General features: G+C 34.6%; 1 protein-coding gene across 1 annotated transcript; it reads left to right on the forward strand.

Moving 5' to 3' along the window:
* Window positions 1–3053: 3053 nt before the first annotated feature.
* On the forward strand, window positions 3054–10153 carry LUM (lumican). Its single transcript, XM_063075716.1, has 3 exons — window positions 3054–3188; window positions 5578–6463; window positions 9442–10153. Exons 2-3 carry the CDS (start codon window positions 5599–5601, stop codon window positions 9594–9596), a joined length of 1020 nt encoding a protein of 339 aa, XP_062931786.1. The 5' UTR covers window positions 3054–3188; window positions 5578–5598; the 3' UTR covers window positions 9597–10153.
* The last annotated feature ends 9020 nt before the right edge of the window (window positions 10154–19173 follow it).

A 19173-nucleotide genomic window follows, 5' to 3' on the forward strand; every position in this document is an offset into this window, starting at 1 on the left:
TTATAGTGAGAAAACAGTTGCATTTGAAATATCAACTCACAAAATAATAAAATAGAATTTACTTATCTACTACCAGAGAACTGACATTATATATTATCATATTCTATGCTCTGAGATAACATTGCATAGGTAGAATTAGTCATACCTCACTACATACAGAGTGTAAGGGAAGCATGCAGTATCATCCATCCCCCAAATGGGAAACAATGTAGCATTTTGTTTGGATGCAGTACTGGTAACACATTAGTTTTAGCTCTTCACATGAAGAAAAAAGACAGAGAACACAACTTTGGGAATTTGCTAAATAGTACCCATCCATTTGATGATCTCAGATTCGTTTCAAATCTGCAGTTCTGTGACCCTGAATAATAAACTAAAAACAACCATTAGATATTAGGCATTTAAGTGCATTAATAACATACTTTGCCAAGCACTACACTAAAGGCACTACACACATGGTGTGCTTTAATGCTCATGAGGTTTCCTATAAACTTCATCATACCCATTTTAAGAATGGAGATACTAAAGTCATCAAGCCTACAATTTTTTTCTTTTTTACTGCTGGCAGGTTGCTTCAGAAAGTTTCCAATTTGTAACTACTTTTTCACCAAGCTGGGCTCCTTTCTACTTTCCTATTGCAGGACTAACTTTTCACCTAGCCTGGGACAAGCTGGCTCTACCAACAGAATGGTTATGGTAAAATAAACAGTCAAGTTTTGGTGACTATGGGAACTTTGAGAAGTCCAGGGTTGGGTTCAGAACAAGGTGGGTGAAATAAGCATAGCATTCCTCATTATCCTTGCTGGTCTCAGGTAGTAGAGGGAGTCTGGGAAGCCAGTTGGGGGATCGAGGGAGGAAACATTCATTTTAACCTGTGTTCTAATGAAACACATTCGGCCTCCAACACTCACCAGCACAGATTATATGAATCTTCATTTGCTGGGATGGAAAGTTCATACCTCACCTAAAAGTTCTCAAGTGTGAAAGTGGCTATGCACATGCATGTGAATGTGCGATGCACAAGGACAGAGGCTATTGTTAGGTTAGCATTTGCCTTTTTGTTTTTTAATTGGATAGTTAATTTTTCTACTTCTTCACAGCTGATAATATTGCCTATAAAATATTTCAGACCGATTGAATTAGCTACCTTTTCTCAGCTCCGTCCTGTCTTCCCTCTTCTCAATGGGTGAAGATGTTCATGGTTTTATTGTTCCACTTACTTCTTAGGTGACTTTTATCAAGTTACTTAGATTTTCTGAGTCTCCGTGTCTACTTCTGAAAGGATGTTAATAACTCAAATCATAAGGATTTAAAGTATGAAACTGAAAATAAGAAATATGTGAAAGTTCTGAGAATAAAGAATGGAATATAGTAGATACACTATAAATATTAATTTCACTTCATTCTAATAGACCCAAGAAGTATGATTTAAAATGTACAAAGTTACTCAATTACCAGTCTCACAGAACTGATTATTAAAAAGTGTATTAAGACAATATCACAATAAGTTGAATCCAATTTAATGCATTTAAAATCTATTACAGACACCACAACACATCTATTCCTTGATAAAGAAAAATCCTAGGGAGTAGTAACCGGAATTTTTCAAACAAGATCTCAGATTATAGAATATGATGCACTTGAAATTAATGCTTAGAGCTAATATTCCTCTTATAACAAGGACATTAATTATATTTAATTGGTCTTTTTATTGATTCCTTCTGCTTATTAACTTCCTTTATTATAAAACTAACACCTTTCAGCAACGTTTATAAAAATAATAGTAGTAAAATTATATGCTTATAAATTATCTTACAATTCCATGACTTACTTTCAAGAAAATTATTTGTTTTTAACTTTTTTGTTGTTTTTTAACTTTTTGTTTTTTTATCCTTTGTATTTTTATTACAAAAATGAGGCATTTATTTTAATATTCTTTTTTCAGGCAAACGCAGTGGTGGTCATGGAGATTAACTTTCCACAGATCTCATTTTTAAAAAATGATATATTTGTTACTTTATAATGGAAAAAACTTACAATGTGGCAATTTGTTAAAATATCTGGTTCTGAAAGGCCTTACAAACATAAGGAAATGAACATTTTGGAAAAAATAATCCCATAAATACAGCTGATGTAAACACGAAGTGAAATAGACAAGGACTCAAGCAGAGCTCTCATTTGCTAAAAGAATGCATCAGGAACTGACAGTGAAAGATGTGTCAAACCAGGCCTTTGGGAGATTACAACTCTGAATAACTTTTAGCTTTGAAGAAAACAGCCAGCATGCAATGTCAGAATGAAAGATTATTGCCTTGTGATATTTTTAGTATACATATTTTTCTTTATTCTTTTATGTTTTTTGGCATTAAGCTATAGAATATTATCCCCAAGTAAGGTTTTGGGTGAATTCCTAAATTAAATCCACAAAATAAGAAACAGGCAAGACATTACTGATTGGTTCCAGATCTGAATAACACACACAAAAAATCCCCTTAGCATAAGAAGTAAACTCAAAATGTTGATGTTTATCATTTGTATCTGTTTGCATACTACGCATTTTTCTTATATTAGAAACTAATGTAAGTTACCCTCATGGCCAAAAATTAAGTTAGTCCAAATAAATTAATATAGATTCCAAGTGATGGGCAAAAGGATTCGATTCCTCCGTGTCTATTCATTTGCCTTTTCCTGAAATTATTTGCTCAGTTTTTGATTTATGAGACCTTTCGATGAAGATAATGGTTGGCTGAGTGAATCACACTTAATTGTTGCTACAGCCACAGAAGTTAGGAGGTTTATAAAAGAAATTTCTCACTGCGAGTGTCCACCTTTGGAGCAGGACTCAGTTCTTGGTTAAAAGCTGTGGTATTTGAGCACGTGTATGTCTCTCCCATTCCATAGGGAATGAGCTGGGCTGTCCTCTCTCGCCACGTCCACCTGCACTTCGTTAGAGAGCAGTGTTCACATGCCACAGCACAAGATCCCTACAATGACATAACTACATTCAGAGACTGGCGTGACTGGGCTGGGTCCCCCCCCCCCCCCCCCCCCCCCGCCCTTCTGCTCTTGTATCACTAAGAATCTGGCAGCCAGTTCCGTCCTGACAGAGTTTACGGCATATATTGGTGGATTCTGGTCCATAGTGCATCTGCTTTAAGAATTAACAAAAGCACTGTCAAGACAGTAAGGTAAGTGCTGTTTTAACTATAGCACTGGGGATGCTGACTGTTTGGGACAGCGTTTACTGTAACAGGAACAGAAAAAATTCCAGAGTCACTTTGCCAATTGCTGTTCAACAGCAAATTCACAGTTTTGAGCATTTACTTTCACATTTTGTTTAATATGCTTTCCATGATTTATGGACTTGAGATGAATTTTATGTAGTATATGCTGCATTGCTTGGCAAGGGAAGTTATGAAAAGTTTCAAGGTTGGAAGGAGAATATAGTTAAACTAGACAGTGAAAAAAATGTAAATTCAAATGTTTATTATTTATGATGATTAGTTATATATGTTAGCATTGTTGGAACCTAATACTGGAGCAAATAAAGGTCATTTCAATCAGCATTGGAAATGTTTTGTCATAAATATATTGTGACAATTTGTTACAACTTACATTAAACATTCTATGTTATAAAATGTGAGCTAAAGGATTTAGACACACTGTGAATTACTTGTTTCTAATTCGTTAATTTTAAAATTTTGTTTTTTTAATGTATGTCCTAAGGAACATGTTTTAAAGAAATTTTGGGAAATGATTTACTCTTTGAAAAAAGCATTTCCTCTATAGCCACAGGTATTTGAAAAGACAGGGCAACATACAGTGTTCTTTTGCCTCATAGTGGAATCATTATATGGTTACAAACTCTAAATTCAGAGCCCTTGTTTTTACTATGGCAAAAAATGTAAGCATTTTTTTGGTTACTATTCAATACTCACATTACAGTTACCATGGCTCTTTTGTTGTATATTCAATTCAAAATAAGATGGGAGCTTATTAATGAAGCGAGACAAATCTTTACATCCTTCAACTTAGAAATAATCCTAGGAATATGACATCATATTCTTTTTAGGGCTATGAAATTATTATCATTGCCAAATCCTGTCAAGTAAATTAAATGCCTCCATCATAATCACAGGGAATAATTTACTAAGAATCTGGATACATGTTACATTATGTAAACACTCAAAATGTTTCTAACAACTTGTTTTGAGTGTCTTATCTGCTGAGATAAAGTACCTTTTATTTCCACATTAAAGCAAAGAGAAGATGTTTTAAATTCCTGATCCAAAGATCCTACTTAATTCAAACTACCTTGATCTAAAAGTTTGTATCACACTTTCATAGGAAGATATATACTATTTCATGTTATTTATTAGAATGTGGATCCTTCTTCACATTAATGATTCCTCTCCCAGGACTACCAGCTTCACCTCAGCCATAACTCTTCACTCTACAAATGTCCAACTCTTATTTCCTAATTTCCTTTACCTAAAATGCTAATTTTTCACTTCTCCAAGCAATTCAAATGTACTTTACTGAGCCTCACCTTAGGAACATATTCATATAAGAAGATAACTGCTATAAATTATTTTTAATTTACATTCTCAGTTGAATCCTTTTCTACATGGCTTAGAATGCCAGTGTCGAATACAAGCTTTCCTTCATTCCTACCTCTCTCCCACATCCATTCTATGAGGACACTAAAATCCAGATAGGCAAACCATGCTGCCTTCAATTTTGGGTTGAAGGTAGAGAATTTGTGAGTAACTGGGAGACAGGATAACTTCAAAACTTGGAAAAGAGTATCTTTCTCTACCAGTTGGATCTCTTTCTACATTTAAAATATTTTAGTATGTTTAGTGTGTCCATGATTAATAAACAATAATTTTAACAAAACTAACTTACTAAATATAGTTTTAGAACACAGTTTTATAGTGTGCTTAAAACTAGGTAATGTTAAACAAAACTTAAAATAACATGCATACATACCCACACCAAGAATTCTGTTCCCCTTCCTCAGAACCAACAACAATAACCAGGTACTTTTAAAGAATGTACCCCCTATTCTCAGTGCCCCCCCCCACCTCCCACCACATACAGTAAGAACAGCTTTCTTCCAGGCAAAACCACAAATTGCCCATGTTCCTAGTAAGCCTCTTCTTAATGAGATATTTTAAGGATGCCAAATGGTAGGAGAGAGTGTACAGTTTATAATTATCTTCTCATTTTCATTTCTTCTCAGTTTGAGGGATGTTCTGAAGCAGTGTTCTAACATGGTGGTTAAGGATCGCCACCCAGAAACCTCTTACAGAAAAAGCATTTAATTAAGAAAGGACCTAAAGAGAATGACTGGAACAATTAGGCCTGGCTTGCCCAGAAGGGGGCGCATGTGTATGTAATCTAACCTGAAACCTGTTCACCCCAAAGATGTAAACATACACAATTAGTTGCACTAAAAAAGTGCTATAATAATAACAGAATGTACATTTGCTAATGCATTCAATATTGCTAATTGAATTTCCTTTTCTTGAAAATAAACTATTTTATCGTAATATACTTTTCTGCTTTATTTAGGATTCAAACAATTTGTCAAAAATGAATTTAGGTGCATTTACTCTCTTTTTGGCATTAATCGTTGGTGCCAGTGGCCAATACTACGACGATTATGAGTTCCCCATATCAATGTATGGGGCATCATCACCAAACTGTGCACCAGAATGTAACTGTCCTGCAGACTATCCTTCTGCCATGTACTGTGATGAGCTGAAATTGAAAAGTGTGCCAATGGTACCTCCTGGAATCAAGTATCTTTACCTTAGGAATAACCAGATTGACCATATTGATGAAAAGGCTTTTGAAAATGTAACTGATCTGCAGTGGCTCATTCTAGATTACAACCTTCTAGAGAACTCCAAGATAAAAGGGAAAACATTTTCTAGACTGAAACAACTGAAGAAGTTGCATATAAATCACAACAATCTGACAGAGTCTGTGGGCCCACTCCCCAAATCTCTGGAGGATTTGCAACTTACTCATAACAAGATCACAAAGCTTGGCTCCTTCGATGGACTGGTAAACCTAACCTTCGTCAATCTTCAACATAATCAGCTGAAAGAGGAGGCCGTTTCAGCTGCTTTTAAAGGTCTCAAATCACTTGAGTACCTTGACTTGAGCTTCAACCAGATGACCAAACTCCCTTCTGGTCTCCCAACATCTATTTTAACTCTTTACTTAGACAACAATAAGATCAGCAACATCCCTGATGAATATTTCAAGCGTTTTACTGGGCTGCAGTATCTGCGTTTATCTCACAATGAACTGGCTGATAGTGGCGTACCTGGAAATTCTTTTAATGTATCATCCCTGGTCGAGCTGGATCTCTCCTATAATAAGCTTAAAAGCATACCGACTGTAAATGAAAACCTTGAAAACTATTACCTGGAGGTTAATGAACTGGAAAGTAAGTAGAAAGTTGTGTCTGTGTTTCATTGATGTATCCTCAGGTTTTTAAATGCTAAATATTAAATCTGCCTCCATTTAAAAAAATGAATTAAAATGCCAATGAAATATCCTTCTAATTCAAACATAGACAAGTTCTAGCTCAATTACGTGTCCAATATCTACCCTTTCTTTGAAGTAAGCATCCAGATAAGAAACCATTAAGATCACAGAACTTAATATCTAAGTTCTTTGAATTTAATATTCTCAGCTACTTTATCCTGCTGTGTTATCTCTTGATGTTGACGTCTTATTATTTGCCTTCTTTATGACTTAGGTTTGTTCCTACATTTATTTTTTGACAAGATATAGCTGAGGAAGGAACCAACAAGTTCAGAAGAGGCTTTCAAATCACCTTTCTGCATATCCCCAGAGTAGCCCACGTGGTCTCATGGTCATCCCTTGTATTGTTACTTGGGACTCAACATGGTCCTCTCCCATCATAACCATCGTCCACCTCTGTTATCTCTGTGATGGTGTGTGTGGCCTTCACAGAGTTCTGACTGTGGCAAAGATGAAGAAAGGAAGGAATATGATAAGGGTTCAAAACATCTTTTTAAAAAAAACAGTGTTACAGAGCCCCTTTGCTTATACACAGCCATTTCTCTGATCTGACTTTTCCACAGTTTCTTCTTTCCTTTTCTTGCTGGCATAGTTTATTTTTTTATGTATCTTCTGGATGAAGTTTGACCTGATTCATTTAGACTCTTTATGCACTCTACTGGCCGTCTGGGACATTTTTTCAATTTAAGCAATACAGATTCAGGTGGGAAATTAAAATTAACCATTTCCCCACCCTATTCTTTATCAGAGTTTGGCAGAAAAGGAAAGCTATGATTCACAGATTCAAGTCAAGTACCTTGACTTGAGGTTCAATCAGATGACCAAACTGCCTTCTGGTCTCCCAGCAAGTGTTTTTTAAAAGAAAAATTGGGTAGGAAACACTGATTCACATAAAAAACAATTATATCTGAAAAATAATCTATTGAAATTGAACATCATTATCTGATGATAGTTGATTCCTTTGCCATCCTGGATAAAGACTGTTATCAGAAAAAATTATAGTATACCTGGTGAATAAAATACTTCATAATTCTGCAACAGTTTTTACATAACTTCAAGTAGGTTTGGGGGGTTCTTATGAAGGAAAACTGTGAAATACCACATGTTTTTTGTTGTATCTGGAAAGTAGCCAAAGCAAGGGTTGGTGCTCTTTGTCACACAACACACTGTCGAGCTACCACAGCTAAACTCCTATAGTTGTTTCCAGTGGAAAATTGACTATGTGGCAATATGTGATGCCACATTTTAAACATTTGTGGTTAAAAGGAAGGATACTTGACAGAAGAGAATGCTAATGGGATTTAAGATATTTGAGGGCTGAAGATATCTATTAGATTTGGTGGCTGGAGGTTAGCCAAAGGAGCGGGTCTACTTCTTTCTCTGAAACAGGACAGAAGACGGATACAGGTGCAGGCATATTTGGTGGTGTAAATTGTACAAGTAAAGGATGGAAGAATCAGTGGCATATGGGAGAGGTGGCCTACAGGCCACTCAGTGCCAAGCTGAGATAAAAACTACAGTGCCCAGCTCATAGTGGACATTTGAATAGATAACATAGTAGTTACATTTCTTCCTTCCTCATCCTTAGCATTTGGTGAGGTGTTCTTGTTGTTTGTCTTTGCATATATCTCCTCAGTTTAGGTTATTTTTCCAGATCATAATCATGCATACCAATTGTTCACATTCTCTCAATATAAAAGGATCCCCTTAATGTTTCTCTAATATTAGGAAACATATAGCCAAAAACAATTTTTCATATTATAAACTTGCAACTTTAAGGATTACCCTAATCATGGATCTCACTAATACAAAGAAATATGGAAAAGAGAACACAATTAAAAGGACAACAGTAATTATTTAGGACATACAATGTACTAGTACTGTTTGAAGTGCTTTACATACCTTAATTAATTTAATTGTCATGCAACATAGCAAGATTGGTATATTATATCTAACAGGAAGATTATATAAGTGTTCCAAGATCACACACCTGATAAGTGACAGAGGTAGAATTCCAATATAGGCCCATAACCATCTTCTTTCCAGTGTTCTACACCTTTTCAGAGGGAGATACCTTAGAAAGATCCCTGGAATTAGACGTGAGTTATTTAAGACAGCATCTTAGAGGAAAGAAGTACAGTGTGTTTGGGTTTCTACTGAAATTGTTATTAACTGGAATTTGATAATGAAGGAAAATAAGAAAAAGGACCAGATGAGATTAATCTAAAATAGGTTTGGGCAAACAAAGACTGTTTCTGTGTACACAAGTAGGTCATATAATTCAGTAACAGTCATAGTTTCTATTAAAAATTAGATCAGTTTTTCTTTCGTGGCAGTTTTTGACCACAGAAGAACATGGGCTCAGATGGTGAACATTTCATGATTTTGTTTTTGCCTTGGAGATTTAATCATCATCATGGTGTGTGGTTGCTGGAAAATTCTTTAGAGATCATCTAATTAATCGCTCTTATTTTAAGACATAAAAACTAAGGACACATTTTGGTGAGGTTTTTCATACAACAACAGCATCAATTTCTATGTCTTCAGGTTAGACTAAATATTTCAAGAGTTCTTAGATAATATGGCATGCTTGTTGAATGCCTTTCTAAAGTTAATTTCTAATAAACAAGTTCTGTCCTTTGAAAAATTCCATTGAATATCCTGACCCACCATAGTTGCTCTTTACCACATACTGCTGATACCATGAAATATGCCTTTTGTGGTCTCAAATTCAAAGATACAGAGTATAAGTGACTTTTCTAAATGGGGAGAAACCATAGTTGATACCATTATAGACTTGACAAGTTTTTTTCATTGATTGCTTCAAGTCAGTGTACTAACAAAATGATTACAGTTTTCTATTTTTTTAATTTCCAGAGTTTGATGTAAAGAGCTTCTGTAGGATCCTGGGTCCACTATCCTACTCCAAGATGAAGCATTTGCGTTTAGATGGCAATCGCATCACCCAAACCAATCTGCCACCTGATATGTACGAATGTCTACGTGTGGCAAAAGACATCACCATCAATTAACATCTTCTATTTCCAATTATACCGAGATGTATCCAGGAGCAATACCTTATAATTCTGTTTTGGTGTGTGTGAAAATTCAGTTTTCATAATATCCATTTTTTGTTGTTGTTTATTACTTCCATGAATTTTAAACTCTGAGGGAAAATGTTTTGTAAACATTTACCACTGTTTTTTTTTTTTTAAAGAAAAGATGAAAGGCAGGCCTATTTCATCACAAGAACACACACATACACACAAATAGAAACCACACTTACTACTTTATTTGTAAATTTAGTGTTTCTGTATCTCTGTTGTCAAATGACATGTAAAGCCTTTTACTGGTTGCATGGAAGTCAGCCAATTTTATAATTCCTAAATCTTAACTTAATGTGCCCAAAAAAGCAAGGACTATATATGTATGGATGTTTACTGTCTTGAACCCCATTATCTCAATATGTTCAAATTTGTTTAGTTAAAGGTAAGTGGCATACTTCGAGCTCAATAATTTTGCAAAATACTAGACAAAATTTATGAAGCCACATGCACTTAAAGTTTTTTAGTGTTAAAAATTAACATACTTACCTAGTGAAACTTTTTTTCTAGAATTATTTTTCACTCTAAGTCATGTATATGTTTCTTTTTGATTATTTGCATGTTATGTTTAACACGCTAATAGCAAAATAAAACATAGCAAATGGCATCTCTGTATTTGACGTCTTGTGAAATTCATATATCTCATATATAAAATGCATAAAAGGATAGATTAGAATTTACATTTAAAAAAAAATATTAGTTTTACATATTCATGGGTACAAAGCTAACTGTCACCATTTGTGCCCAAGATGTGCGGCATACTCATTACCACAAATTGCAATTATTCCCCATGTCCCCCACCCAATTAATTCCTGACTTTCCACCCCCTCTCCCCTCCCCAACCTGCTCTGCAACCCTAGGTATGCTCTCTCCTCTGCAAATTAAGAAAGTAAAAAAAAAAAAAAAAAAAGAATTTACAGAATATCTGTAGAGTGCAATACATTACTGAATTACTGATGTGAACATAGGATTTTTCACTAAATAAATAGTCTGTTTCTAGCATTCACTTACAATGAGTTTTTAAACACATCCTGCAGTATGTTCTTAAATCTCACAGCTTGCTTGAATATTAGCTATTATTCTCATTTCTGTTGCTTTTACTGATTCATATGTAGTGGTATTCTATTAAACAAGAAACTGCTATAAATTCTCAGCGATTAGTTCTTGTTGTTAAGCAAATATAGTAGATAACTCCTAGCACTCAAAATGCTGAGTGAATATAAAATTTTCTAAAAATGAGACTTAAAACATCTATTTATCTAGAAGCCAATATATTTGAAACATAGATTTTGAGTTTCTAATCCAGTAATAACAGCTTTCAGCTTTTTATATTATGGGTATCCAAAATTCTACACAATGGGAAATAAGAGGGCATATAATTTATAAAAATAACATCTATTTTACCTTGTTAACAATAAAACTTATGTTTGGAGCCAAATGTGCAGTCAAAAATATACTCATCCCATATCAGTGCATATATAGCCAAATTCATGTCTGAAGCAAAGCATTTCTCTAAAGCACTTTATGTTTTAACAGATAATTTTTAGTGAACACTGTCTAATGGTAAGTGGCCTATTATCAAAGGACCATCATCAATTAAGACTTGGTTCACTTGCAGTTGCATGATATGCATTTCTCATTTGATAAACTGAATATTTTTAATTTTCATGTTTTTCCTACATAAAGGTAAGTTTGTTGAGCTGTGATAAGCCCTCTCCAGTCATTTCTTGGTATGAACTTCAAATCTATCTTCTCTCTATAAAACGTAGTATAGAAAAAATGAAAATAATTTTTTCTTCCCTTATTTATGAAATTCACTGTCAATCCTGAGAAACCTCTCCTCAAGTAGGTAATAGAGAATGTACCATAATTTTTTTTTAGAAAGATTTTAATGAACATAAGTGAGCTTTGTCTCTATTCTACTTAGGGACAATATCTTCTAAGCTGATGGTCTGTCTACATCTTTAAGAACCTTTGATTTGTTTTTCTTCAAAATCTAACTTATTTTTAAGTCTAAAAGGCAAAAGTATAACTTTTAAAAGAGCAATTCTCTTTGTAGTAATAAGGTCAGTTAACAGCAAACAGGTTAAGCACAATGTTTCACCTTCTTGTAGAAGCTTCTGGGGAATGCACTAGTTAGATCTTGTTTGGGGACACCTCTTTCTAGAGGAAAGGGCCCATCTCTTCAGGGCAGAGCTGGAGAATAGAAGCTTCCCACTTGCTCCTTCACTCACTGGGCCAGCTCTAAGGAGGTGCAGAGGAAAAGAAATCTGGAGACTTCCATATCTGTCCTTCCGTCATATCTCTGCCCCCATCCCAGTTAGGTTAGAGGTTTTCAAAATTTTAAGCAATAACCAGCATGTTGGGGTACTTTTCTAAATGCAGATTACCAGACACAGTGCTGCAGACACACAGACCCAGTAAGTTACACAAAATAGGATTCCACATTTTAAAAAAGCATCAATGGGTTGTTCTTATACTGGTGCTCAGTGTCACACGTTTTTAAAAATACTGACTTAGTGTGATGCTATGTTCAAGCTATTGAAATCCCAAATAGTTAAAAAGCAGAAAAGTCCTTTTCCCTAGGGAAGGAAAATAGGAGGAAGCCTGTTGTTTACAACATACATACCATAAAATAGTATTATTTTTTTCATATTCTAACTCATTTAAGCTCTGTAACTCTCAATGTCATTACTTGTAAGCAAGAAATAAAAATGCTAGTTTCATAAAGATAGCATGAGACATTCCTGCCACCAAACTTGCTAGAGTTACTTTGTAATATTTCTTGCCTGCCTAGTGCCTTTTCCCTTCAGAGTTGCCCAGCATACTCTATCAAGAGAAATGGCTTAGGATTCATCGTGATTAAATTTCCAAGAAGGTACCCAGAGGAAATGGTCAACAACAGGGTGATTTTAAAATAGGAAGTTATCTCAACTGTCTCACTAACAACAATGATTTTGATTTTGTCTCTTTCTGGATAAAGTCCCCATAAAGTGATGAAAGCAATGATACAGGTGATTCTTTCTTTTCTAAGACTGATTCTATGGAGCCTTTACTCTAGTCCCTGATTTGGGGAGGGGAAATGGAAAAATGAAAAAAGTATACCTCTGTTCTTGGCATCTCCATTTGAAAATTAGGGTTGGGTAGTGCCTTTATGGTGAAAGAAAACTATAATGTACTCAGGCTTTGAGGTTTGTCAAGAATTATCATGCCCTAATAAGTACAAAAAATACAGATGACTAATAGACCACCAAATGAGCCAGAGGAATGTTGATTCTTAGTTAAAAGTTCTCCAACTGGTAATAGCTATGTTTTCATAAATTCTGGAGTGTTTAAAAAGTTGGTTTCACAAAGGACCATGAATTTTTTTTTTCCTTGTGATCTTTTAAGTTTTGGGTTCCAGTTTTTCTATAGCTGTAATTTTATCATAATGATGGCCTTAGATTTTTCTTTGGTTAGATTTTGCAACCATCCTAAATACTTGCTTAGCATTTACTCACAAGTAAAAGAAAATGCTCATTTTATTTTAAGGGAACTCCAAAGCATCTTTACTACCAGGACTAAAAATGTGTATGTAATAACAATGCTATAAAACTTAAAGTAGACATGTTGTAAATACACGAAATAAATGGAAAGGCATTTTAAAAATATATAACAAATTATATTTATTTATTCGCTCATGGATTCAATAGATTTTTTTTCCAAATAAGATATAACAAATTGAAGAACAACAGAAGTAGAGAAGAGTAGAAATTTAGGTAACATAAAATGAGTGAGTTCTCATGCATCTTAACTCACTTTTATGGCCCAGATTCTACTTCTGCTGTGTAGTAGCTCCTCTTTCAAATTTTGTTTGGCCCAAAGAGTATCATCTATATTTGTGTATTGCCCCGTTAAATTGTACCTGATGTTCTATAAAGAAGAAAACATTCCATGTTTTGAAATATTCAAGAGACTTAGCTATGGATTATATTTCAAATAAACCCCTCTCTATCCTCCTTGCCACTGCTTTATTTCAAGACTAGCTCAATTTGCATCTAGTTTTCTAAAGATTCTGGTGTTCTGCCCAACTTCATCAACCATAGTCTTCCCAGAGTGAGTTTTCTAATACATAAACCTGGTCCTTTATTACTTACTTGTTTAAAACTATACAGTGCTTCACCATTGCTTTCAGGATGTGATCCAGGCTCCTGAAGCACAGATACAAGGCACCTCAGGACATCAAAACCCGTTTGCGATCTGGTCCTTGGTTACCTTTCTAGCTTCATCTCTTACCAGGTTTTGTCAGGCCTTGTCATGCACCATACTAAAATGCTTGAATTGTTTCAACCATACCTACTAGTTTGTAGCTGATTTTGCTCAAGTGTCTATAAAAGCTCTATTCCTTCTTCCTGGAATTCTCTTATGCCCCTTCCGATTAGAAGCACATGAACATCTTTCAAGACACCTAAAGCTACTCTGTTCCTTTGCCAGAGTACCTCCCGTGAACCACCTCAGATAGCATTAATATCTTTTACATAAAAAGAAATTTATCATAAAATTTAAAAAAATCCTTTATCAAAGTTGTTAAAGCCTTTAATAACTCCCTCCATTGTGTGTGCTTCCATTTGTACCTTTTTAAATTAAATCATTCAACAAATATTTATTTATTGAGCTTATACTATACTCCAGAAAAGGCTTAGGTGCTGGGGATACAGTAATGAACAAGACCAACAGATTTTTATTTTATGAAAGTTGACATTCACTGGAGATTCAAACAATAAGAAGATAAACACATAGTCTATGACATGATGTCAGGTAGTGATAAATGCTACGAAGAAAAATAAACTACCTGAAGAGATAAGAAGAAGTGGAAGGAGTGGCAACTTTTGATTGGATGATAAAGACTTTCTGGGGAAGAGACTTAATTGTAATAATAATATTTATTTAAACTTTATGATGTTAGACAATTCAGGAAATGTTCTTTATGTATTATTTTAGCTCAAATAATATCCGTAAGGTACATGCCTACTTAGCAGGGGAGAGAAACCAGGATGTAAAGTCAGGTATAATTGATGAGTAGAAGCTCTCATTTGAGACTAAGTCTCTGCTCTCAGAGTCTATGTTCTAACTCCATAAGCTCCCATGGCATTAAGGGAGCTTAGATGTGTTTACATGTGTCTATAAATTCTCTCTTCCCAGTCCTGTCAAAACACAGGGCCTGGCAGTAAGTTCTTAAGATGTGGTGTTTGAATGGAATTACTGGAATTAAACTGTGGTGGAGAAGAACAGGTCACAAAGGTCGATCTTGAGCAACCTCCAGTACAATTGCTTCTATTTCACTCTCGTTGACTTTACGCAAAACATTTTGATTTACTTTAATTCATGGGATCATCCACTTCTATGTATTTAATCTACTTTTTAAGGTCTAGTATTTACAGTGGATAACATCAGCACTGGTTTTGATACACATATACATTGTAAAATGGTTAAATAAAGCTAATTAACCCATAGCCTCACATACTTACTTTTTGCTGTGAGAACATTTAAGATCTACTCTATCAACAGTTTTTAAGCATACATTATTATACTAGTATTAATATACAGTTAATAATAATAGTCACTATGATGTACAATAGACCTCCTGTACTTATTCATCTTGTCTAACTGAAAATTTGTACTCTTTGACCAGCATCTCCCCATCTCCTCACACCTACTCCCAGCCCCTGGAAACCACCATCCTGCTCTGTGCTTCTATGAGCTCAACATTTTTGGATTCCACATGTAGCTAGTATCATGCAGTATTCATCTTTCTGTGCCTGGCTTATTTCATTTAGCAGAATGCCCCCAGGTTCGTTCATGTTATTGCACATAATGTAATTTTATTCTTTTATAAGTTTGAATAGTATTCTATTATATAGATTATATATATTCCTTATCTTGGCTATTGTGAATGATGCTGCAGTAAACATGGGAATGCAGATATCTCTTTGGCACACTGATTTCAGTTCCTTTGGATATATACCCAGATGTACGATTACTGGGTCATATGGTTGTCTTGTTTTTAATTTTTTGAGAAACCATACTGTTTTCCATAATGACTGTCTTAATTTACATTCCCACCAACAGTATGCAAATGCTCCGTTTTCTCCACACCCTCTCTAACACGTGTTACCTTTTGTCTTTTTGATAATGGCCATTCTAATGGAAGGTGATATTTCATCATACTTTTACTTTGCATTTCCCTGATAATTAATGATGTTAAGCATTTTGTCATGTATCTGTTGGCCATTTTTATGTTTTCTTTTGAGAAATGTCTATTCCTTTGGTCCTTTGCCCATTTAAAAAAAAAAATTGGGCTGTTTTCATGCTACTGAGTTGTTTTGAATATTATGTATAACTGGATATCAACGCCCTATGAGATGTATGGTTTCAAATAGTTTATCCCATTTCATAGGATATCTCTTCATTCTGTTTATTGTTTCTTTTGCTGTGCAGAAGCTTTTCAGTTTGATGTAATACCATTTTTCTCTTTTTGCTTTTATTGCTTGTGTTGTTGAGGTCATATCCAAAAAATCTTTGCCAAGACCAATATCAAGGAGCTTTTCCCTAGTTTTCTGGGAGTTTTACAGTTTCAGGTCTTAGGTTTAAATTGTTAATCTATTTTGAGTTGATTTTTGTATATAGTGTGAGATCAGGGCCCAATTGCATTCTTTTGCATGAGGATATCAAGTTTTCCAAAAACCATTTATTTAGAAGACTGCCCTTTCCGCATTGTGCTGTTCTTGGCACATTTGTCTACAATCAACTGACCGTAAATGTCCTATGGACAGAAAATTGTGAACACAATTTGCACACATGGATTTTTACCTATATAGAAAGCCCTAAAGACTCCACTAAAAAAAACCTGTTAGATCTAATAAAGAAATTCAGTATAGATTCAGCATATAAAATCAACATACAAAAATCAGTAGCATTTCTATACACTAACAACAAACTACCCCCCAAAAAAATCAAGCAAACAATACCATTTACAATAGTTTCAAAAAGATACTTAGAAATAAATTTAACCAAGGAGGAGAAAGATTTGTACTCTAAAAACTGTAAGACATCAATGAAAAGAATTGAAGGAGACACAAGTAAATGGAAAGATATCTCATGTCCATGTATAGAAAGAATTAATACTGTTAAAGTATCCATACTCGCCAGAGCAAACTACATATTCAATGCAATTCCTAGTAAAATTCCAATGACACTTTTTAATGGAAATACAAAATAGAAAAAAAAGTTCTAAAATTTGCATGGAAACAAAAAGACTCTGAGTAGCCAAAGCAATCTTGAGCAATCATGTCATCTGCAAATAGAGACAATTTAACTTCTTTCCAATTTGGATGTCTTTTATTTTATTTATTCATTTATTTATTTTTCCCTTTCTCTCTCTACTTTTTTTCTTTTGCTTCATTTTGTGTTGTTTTTGTTTGTTTAATTGCTCTGGCTAGTACTTCCTGAACTATATGAGAACCGGTGACAGTGAGCATCCTAGTCTTGTTCCTGATCTTAGAGGAAAAATTTTCAGCTTTTTCTTATTGATTATGATGTTAACCATGTAACCATGGGTATTACATCTATTTTTAACAGAGTATTCTCTACCCTCATAACTTGGCACATTGAATAGAGAAATATCAATCTGTTTACTCATATCTAATCCATTCTCTTAGTCCATTTTGTGCTGCTATAAGAGAATACCATAAACTATGTAATTTACAATGAACAAAAATTTATTGGCTCATGGTTCTGGAGATTGGGAAGTTTAAGATTGAGGGGTTGGTGTCTTGCAAGGGACTTCTTGCCACATCACCCATAGCAGAAAGGCAAAGAAGAACAAGAGAGAAAGACAAAGCAGGGCCAAACCAATCCATTTATAAGGAACTCACCTCTGCAACAATGAACCCACTCCCACACTAATGGCATTAATTCATTTATAAGAGTGACACCCTAGTGACCTAAACACCTTCCATTAGGTCCCACCTCTTAAAACCTCTGCATTGGAGGTCAAGTCTCTAACACAGGAACTTAGGAAGATACATTCAAACTATAGCATCCATCAACCAATTTTTTGGCTGGATCTTCAAAATATATCTTAAATCTGACTCTTTGCCACTACTAGCCCAACTCACCATCATCTGTCTTCTGTACAAGTGCAATAGACTTCTCACTGATTTTAGAGTGAATTCAAGATTGGAGTCCTATAGTTTATATTCAAACAAAGGTCAGGGTCAGCTTTGAAAAATATAAGTCAGGGCCGACCCCTTGGCGCACTCGGGAGAGTGTGGCGCTGGGAGCACAGTGACGCTCCCGCCGCGGGTTCGGATCCTATATAGGAATGGCCTGTGCGCTCACTGGCTGAGTACCGGTCACGAAAAAGACAAAAAAAAAAAAAAAAGAAAAAGAAAAAAGAAAAATATAAATCAGATTATGCCCTATCCTAACTTAAATAGATGAAATATCTTTTCATCACACTTAAAATTGAAGCTCTTATTGTAACCTTCAAGACCATTTTCCCTTCTAACTCTTACTGTCCACTCCTTTCTGACCACACTGGTCTCCTCATTTCTTGGACAAGCCAAATATATCCTTGCTCCAGATTTCTGTGCATTTGTCTCTGTCTGTGCCCCAGTTATAGAAATAGTTTATTTTTTCAATTAATCCTTATCTCTTAACAAAATAATCTGATTAGATAAGCCTTCACTAATCACTCCATGTAAAAGGTATACCATGTTCTTCACGGTTCTTTACTCTGCTTTAGTTATTTTTTTGGTTGTTTGTTTTTGGGATCTTCATTAGAATCTGATATTGTATTATGCACAATATATGTATGTATATATGTATGCATATATTATTTACATTGCAACAATTAAAAGTAAATTCCACACAGGCAAAGCACTTGCTCTTCTTCCCCCCAAACTCTATCCCTAGTACTTAAAGGAACGCCTGCACAGTAGATTCTCAGTAAATTTTTGTTGTATAAATAATAAACCTTACTTTTACAGTGGTCTCCCCTTATTGACAGGTGATACATTCCAAGACCCCTCGTGGATGCCTAGCACAGTAAGAGGTTAACAACAACAATATCAAAATAAACAATTATAACAATATACTGTAATAAAAGTTATGTGACTGATCTCTCTCTCTCTGTCTCTCTCTCTCAAAATATCTTCTTGCACTGTACTGCAGGTAACTGAAACCATGAAAAACAAAACTGCAGGAAAGAGGAGACTACTGTATGTAACACTTCAGAGTTCATGAAACACTCTCATCTATATACATTCATTAAATTTTTTCTTTGCAATACAGTATGGATCGTCACAATTTTAAAACTGAAACTAAAAAGGTAAAATAATCTAGTCATGTAACATAGCAATTGAAAGGCAGAGATGAAGCTCACTCATAACTCTTTTGTTAATTTTTCTTTCTAAAGTGTTCTTGCTGCTAATACTTGATGATTTAAAATGGATTGAAATATATA

Source organism: Cynocephalus volans, chromosome 12 (genome assembly GCF_027409185.1).
Source record: "Cynocephalus volans isolate mCynVol1 chromosome 12, mCynVol1.pri, whole genome shotgun sequence".
Taxonomy (NCBI): Eukaryota; Metazoa; Chordata; class Mammalia; order Dermoptera; family Cynocephalidae; genus Cynocephalus; species Cynocephalus volans.

Bases quoted from the DNA above. Each gene is read 5' to 3' on its own strand.
- LUM (XM_063075716.1), top strand. From the start codon at position 5,599: ATGAATTTAGGTGCATTTACTCTCTTTTTGGCATTAATCGTTGGTGCC. The intron at 6,464-9,441 runs GTAAGTAGAAAG...TTTAATTTCCAG, and splicing joins GGAGGTTAATGAACTGGAAA to AGTTTGATGTAAAGAGCTTC.